The sequence below is a fragment of the Phaethon aethereus genome (assembly GCF_964289735.1).
Source record: "Phaethon aethereus genome assembly, chromosome: 4".
Classification (NCBI taxonomy): domain Eukaryota; kingdom Metazoa; phylum Chordata; class Aves; order Phaethontiformes; family Phaethontidae; genus Phaethon; species Phaethon aethereus.
This window is the reverse complement of record NC_138578.1, coordinates 38,915,488-38,922,772: the sequence shown is the minus strand read 5'-3', so window position 1 is coordinate 38,922,772 and position 7,285 is coordinate 38,915,488. Positions and strand designations below refer to the sequence as shown.

The window sequence follows — 7,285 nt, the reverse complement described above, 5'->3', positions numbered from 1 at the left end:
TCTGCAAAAAAATCATGTCCCATCTAATACACTTGTGTATAGGAATGCTATATACATAGTTTACAGCTCGTCCCCAGCAAAGAAACATACACCACACCACACGCACAAGCATGGTATTACGAAATCCATTCTAACCCACTTGTTCTTTTAACTGTTACTTCATGGTTTTGAGCAGCGTTTTGGATGGCAGCTCCTGGTCTGCCACATAGTGTTAACTTGTGTCCTTTGAATAAAAATAAAATACAAGGATGCAGTCACTTTCTTGATTTAAGTCAGAAGTGAGATCATAAGAAAAACCTGAATGCCTTTTACATTATGTAAACTGAAGTCCTCCGATAAAACATCCAGCTGAAATCAGAATCGGAAGGCGGTAGAATGTACAGTCATCACCTGCTTTCCTCAGTGTTCCCCTTTACCAGTGTTTGGCACCTCTGTTCTTCATTCAACATTCCCATTTTCTTTATTTTACTGGAAGGGAATGACTATCCTGAGATTTTAATTTATAAGAGTATTTGAGCAACATATGGGGAATGAGTACTTGCTATAGCAGCCAACAAAGGCAAGTCATTGGATTCAATCCTAGAAATTAAAAAAAGAGAGACAGACTTTAAAATATACAGTCATTGTCACAAAAAAAACCCCCACAAAAGATATTCTTCATATACTTTAAAGAAACTGGAAGAGTCTTGGTATAACCGAGTTCATTGTTTAATTATTATTTATTGCCGTTACTCGTAACATACCGGGTAAAGGCAGGTGGTAATGTTTAAAACCAAGAAGTATGCTACCATTTAAGTCAAAAGATAGCAGTATTACATTTTGTGGTATATAATCTTTTCTGATTTAAATAAAAACTTTTATTTATTTGCTAAACCATAAGTCTTACCAGACTACAGACTGGGCCCCAATAAGCCCAGTTTAAGAAAGTATTAAACATCAGCTTACGGAAGACTGTGCATTTCTGTTTTGAATGTAACTCGGGTCATCATATAGTAACACCTTCTTACAAAAGTTGACCAAAAGCTGGAATTATTAACTATTATGTAATAACAGTACCAGGAATGTGTCTCAAGTGCAATGGCCAGTTTTCAACCATTTCCAAATGCAAAGCTGCTCAGAGGCCAGGACACTTATATATATTCCTATATATTTATACACATATACACACACTGAGAAAAGTGCTAATTTCAGCGTTTCACTATTTACAGCTGCATTTCTCAGTATGACATCTTGAACAGTCTGGATAAAGATAAATGGCATTTTACCTACAGTGCTAAAACCCATCAGTCTTGGGAATCAGTATTCACTTCTTCCCCCTTCTGCTGTCAGCAGGTGCATCCCTATAAGTTGTATGCCAATCAAGTTATTTTCTAATAAGACAAAAGACACAATAAGACGACAGCTGCCAAACAGGACACCTGTCTATTTTCCTACATCTGCTTTTTGAGAACCCTTCTTCGCTCAAGATACAAGTGCACTACCTAACCTCCCAAAAATTCTCAAGTATTTGTTGGTACGAAGCTTTCCTTAAGGAGATCAAAACAGAAAGAGTGTGTATGAATGTGTGGATAACCTCCTAATGACCAAAAGCCAAACTTCCTTCATTCTGAAGATTTAAGAATGAAGAGTGATTTGTTCTTGCTGTTGAACTGTGTCTCCTCCTGATTTCCAGATGGCTCTGTAGAACCCATTTTTACACTTTATTAGGCACATGAGAGGAGGGTGCTAAATATGGAGAAGCAAGTCCTCATGGGAACAAGATGTCAACATGCAGAAACCAAAAAGGAAAATAACTGCCCCAAGTGTTTTGCCATTGTTTAAGACCAATGTCTGCAATACTCACCCCAATACAATTCCTAGTTCTTTTACATGCACTCTTGTATGTCCTCGCAGATATTCTGAAAGCATTTTGCTTTTGAGATACATCTCTTGTAGTCTATCCTCAAGATGCATTATGCACTGTAAACACAGACCAAAAACCTCAGAATGGCTTTAGCAATGGCATGCAAATTTTACAGAAATGTAAGCGTATAATTTTAGCTTCTATCTTAGCTAGAAGATCTTTCAAACTAAATCTCCACTCCAAAATCCAGAACAGGCAATTGGTTTTGTTTACAGCTGTGCTAGCAACTTAAAAAGTTACACTACCCGCTCAAAGGGGAACCCCCTCAAAGAACTGGGGCATTCCAGCTTTCTTGGGCAGCAAGTTTGTTGCACTCAAGTCAGCCACAGCGTTTCTGCTGATTTAAAGAGTTTTAACCAGGTTCAAAGGCACTCAAGACATCTTATTAAGAATAAAACCAGAATATTTGGATCAAGATGTCTTTGTTACAAATCAGTATTATTTTTCCTAAAAGATTCAGTTTAGACAACAGTTCCTGAAATTAGCACTCTCTAGCTCTAGGGATCTGCCATTCAAGAAACTAAGACTCAAGAAGTAGAAGACACCATTATCTTATTTGTCATGAAATTATAGCTCTTTGGCTCACTACTTTACTGGAGAAGTGAGGTTACAAATCCTTTTTAGGCACTTGTTTTTATCTGTCCTAGGTACTTCTAGTTTAAAATTACTTAACATTGCTTTTGTTTCCCAAAGGTAATAGTTCAAGTTGAAATACCAACATAACCACTCCCCTTTTCTTTCAGCAGTAACATGCTAGAAATGCGTACTATTTTTAAATACAGTCATGTGATGCATGGTAATTTCTCATACACCATCTGCAGGAGAGCAGACGAACTTTAGCTTCAAAGAGAGAGAAGTTTTCTTGGCAAGACTAGGTCAGTAGGTAGGATGTATTCACAAGGTGAGTAGGTAGGATGTGTTATCAGGTATTTCGTTCTAGGATAAAAGGTACATTCAATTTGATATATTCCTTCCTTCTACAGGAATGACCACTTCAAAAAAGTTAAATTAGTTCAGCTCTCCAAATTCCAGGAGATGAAAGCAGGAAACACGTGCAGAACCTCACATTATCAAGTGCATAATCATCCAGCAGGCACAGACAGCAATCAGAAACAGTAGCAGCAAATAGCTTCAGGGCATCATCCACTGTACTTTTCAAATAGAATGAAAACCGTAAGTATTAGAAATAAGGTCCTGTGAAAGCAGTTTTGCTAATTAAAAGATAATGAGGAAAAAAACCCTCATGCTTGTAGGTAGCCTACCATGTATTTTTCTGATGGTCTGGAGCAAGATTTTTTTATGATTCTCTGAGCTTATATCAAGTCTTAATCACGGAAGATAAAGAAGCATTTTTAAAAAGTGTGCTACATGGCAGTTATCTCATTCTACTACTACAAGTGGAAGAAAGGTAAAAGCTTTTTGAGAGTAATTTGCTCTATTTACTTCAAGCAAGTTTTCACTCAAGTCATAATCATAACACTTCTGATTCTAGCCAAAAGGGAAACGTGCTTATCTTTTCCATTACAGGTAACACTAATGCAAAAACACCTATGAGCTCTTCCTCAGCAGTTCTAGGGGGCACGCAGCTGATTCACAAAGTCACAGTTCAATATATTTCAATTCCAGTACTTGTGCTAAAGGATTATGGATTTATTTTTTAAGTTGTGAGGGAGCAAGTAAGGAAGAATCCCACATTTTAAAAAGATATATTCTTTACATAAGATTATCTGCTCCTCCTGAATGCCAAAGAATCAAAAGACAGTTCTCATCAGCTCAGTACATGAACCCATTTTGTTCAAAATGTCCATGTTAAGCAAGGTACAGAAGAGAACTTTGGAGTTTTTTTTTTAATGTTATCTTCCTCTGCAGCTCTTCTCATTGACTAAATAGAAAAAAAAAGTCAAGTCAATTCTAAAACTAGACAAGTAGCTTAAAATTAGTTTAAAGCTGCAGGTAAAACTTTTGACATATTGCTGACATGCAGCAGTTGCAATCATCACTTCCCTCTCACTGGAATACTGAAGAGAGCTTTGCAGTATGTTTACTAGTCAGAAGTGCCACAACAAAGATATCACCAGTTGCCTTTCATCCGGTCTTAAGTTGGGTTTTGTTTTCTGTTGTACCACAAAAAAAACCCCAAAAAACTTATTCATCTGAACACTAACTGCATATAAGGAAACATACACTCGTAAAAGAAACTTCAAACATACTGCATTATGCTCATCTCTGATCGATATTAGTATGTATGTTTGTCAAAATTTAAATCAATAGAATTACTACAATAAAACAAGTCACACTTCTCCCCCTAGAGTTTAGTGGAACACTTGACTTCCACGCACCCATGGTTCTATTTTAGCAGAGGTGTAAAATCCATGGACAGAAGGATCAAAGTGTCTCTAACATGGATTGTAGAAAATTTACAAACTACTAGCACTGTTAATTCACTGTTCCTTTTTGTAAAAAAAAAAAAAAGGAAATAAAAAAACCCCAAAAAACATTCCACCTCCAAAACTACCACCACCACACAAAACATACAGAAATTGCATATATAAACCCCAAGGCAATATTGGAAAGAACACTTCAGTTGCAGAAACAGTTATTCAGTTTAGAAATGCAGTATTTAAGGTGTTACTGTGCAAACGTTAGGATATAATTTTAACCAATGTTGCATATTTTGTGATGCCCAGAAGAATCCAGAGACAGCATTGACAACATACCCACATATTTTTTGCCCAGCACTTGACTTCAAAGAACTTAGCATAATCAATACCACTAATTTTATCTAAAACAGTGCCAACTAATACCATTTACAGCTGTTAGTGTTTAGCTCTATCTTCCTCTTCCATCTGCTAGCACAGTCATTACACAGGCTTCCTACAAAGTTTCTCAAGGCTATCTGCTGAAAGACAAACCAATTCTGTTTATGGAAAAAGGGGTGACTACTGAAAAAAACACCCCATCTTCCCTCACCTACAATCCTACGTTAAAAATTGTATTATAATTACCACTGTCAGACCTATAGGTAATTGTTGTAATCAGCAAAACCAACATTACTGTTTTGCTCTGATGAACTCCACTACTGATATCGACAGGAAGGGATGCTGTGGGATAGGGAGTACACAATGTGACAAAGTAACATCCCCTGCTGCAACCCACCGAGCCCCAGGCATTTTCAGGTTTCAGTCTCCTCCCAGCAATCCTATGGAGACATTGGCAAGGCTGTCCAAGACAGCACTAAAGGGTTGGCTAAAATATGCATAAAACGGGTCAAGTAAACACACAGAGGCACAATTATTTGGGGAGGAGAGAAGAGGCATCCATTGCATGGGGTTGGATAGAAAGCCCAAGAATAGAAAGCGGTATGCTAGAAACAGGCTTGTGTAGATAGAAGCTTCAACAACATAAAGAGTAGAGAAGTGTGGAAATTATACAAACAAAAAAAAAGGCCAGCCAGACTTAAGAGTCCTAATCATAAATGCATGAGGACCACGTTAAAACTGCGTAAACAACTTCAGTTTTGGCATATGTATTTTGGAGTAGTTAACTTTGATCTATTAAGATGTAAATTACTGATAAAACAGTATCTGTTACTGGACTGTAGCATGCATTCTTTTAATTATGTTGTACCAACCCTGCATTATTTCAGGCATTAGTTCATTGGTATAGCAATGCAGTATACAAAACCCTGCATTTGCTTTCTAAGCTAAGCAATTTTCATTAGCTTCAGTCTTTAGTAAAGACATACTTACAAAGTCAGCTGGGACGTTGAGTTTGTAAAGCTGTAAAATAGACTGCAATAAACTGGATACTTGACTTGAAACCAAAACATCCTTGCCTAACTTCATATTGTCCATCATCTTTCGCTGGCTTGTGGCTACTTGTACATTCCATTTATCTGTGTCTGCAATAATGCAGACAGCTTCTGCTATGGGCTCATCTAGCACTGGATGCTGCAACAAATACAAAACACAAACATTACATGACACTTTCATATACATTTCTACAGCTTAATTTAAGGTTCCACTTTTATGTTCACTGAGGCAGGGAATAAGGAAGTGATACAATGAATGTTTTTATCCAATAGGAAACCAAAGGCATGTCAAAAACATCAAGGAATACCAGCTTCAGTGACAGAGTTTACACTCAGCAACATTGGGTCAGTTAAGTCTTAACTGTCAATTTGATCGAGGCATTTAATTTTGTTTAATTAGTACTTCAAAAATCACTACTCTAATTTTCTTTTCTTCAAGTATTCCACCTTTCCTGAAAAGGTAAGTTTCTTCCAAAATGAAAAGAGTAATAATTATACTGATCCAGTGATGGTGAAAGTACGTTTAATGATTCAGAGATATGTGAGGGATTTCACTACGTACAATCAATGCAGGGTATGTATGAAAATACACTATTGTAATAGACCAATCTGATGTTGTTTAAAGAAGTTACATACACACACATCACTGTTTTAGATAGTACATGAACTCATTCCAGTAGGATGATTCTTAATTGCTATAGAGAGGCTGTTGACAATTACTAGATAAACATTTAAAATTGCACACTAAGGTCACACAGTTACTTTAATAAAAGGTTAGTTCTAAATTAATTATATAATTAGGAGTACATAAAGTAGAGTAGGAACATGGCAACGTTCTTATCTACACTCAATTACTTTCTGTAGTCAGCCATTTCTTCTAGTCTAGTATCATATAGACCTCACAAGACTTCGTCTGCCTTGCAACACCTGCCACTAGGTGGCAAAATAAGGTGTTTCAACTTGCATATCATTTTTATGAAATACAGATAATTCTGTCTGCTATCATGACTGAAAAGCAGTTTGAGGTTTTTTTTTCCTTGTTTGTAACTTGAAGTTGCAAACAATTTTCCTTGTGTTTATCTTTGAAGAGTAGTCTTTAAGAGAGTATAAAAGAAAGCACACGTGATTCTTGCATGAACAGGCTTTGCACACAATGAATTAAGGCCTTACACCTTTCAAGGAGGAAAACATGTCAGGTGTGGTTATTAAGAACAGGTAAGTAGAAAGAAACAAGACCTATTCAAAGGACCTGCTTCTGTAGATCTCAGTAATATCACAACTGCTACTATGACTCAGAACAGTACTTTAACTCACATGCATTGCATGAAGTAGGTCTGCGAGTATACACTGCTTGAGTTTTTCATCATTATTTATTCCATGCAGCACTAGATCAGGTATATACGTATGACAGTAACCACCGAGAAGTGATCTTCCAAAGTTTTTCACGTATTGACTGCTGATTGTATTTGACCTGAAATACAGAAATACAAAGCAGGTAAGATTCTTGCTTGACAAACTGCATTCAGATTTTACACGAATACAAAGTTTGGTTTATCACCCCTGCTTCTACT

General features: G+C 36.7%; 1 protein-coding gene across 1 annotated transcript in view; it reads right to left on the bottom strand.

Annotated features, from left to right (window-relative positions):
* Nucleotides 1-500: 500 nt before the first annotated feature.
* FNIP2 (folliculin interacting protein 2) overlaps nt 501-7,285 on the bottom strand; it is a gene marked incomplete at both ends in the record, with an annotated part of 48,463 nt that continues 41,678 nt past the window's right edge. The window contains 4 exons of the mRNA XM_081999021.1: nt 501-579; nt 1,844-1,959; nt 5,653-5,853; nt 7,029-7,185. Of these exons, the coding sequence (XP_081855147.1) occupies nt 501-579; nt 1,844-1,959; nt 5,653-5,853; nt 7,029-7,185 (553 nt within the window). The remainder of the gene's footprint in view (nt 580-1,843; nt 1,960-5,652; nt 5,854-7,028; nt 7,186-7,285) is intronic.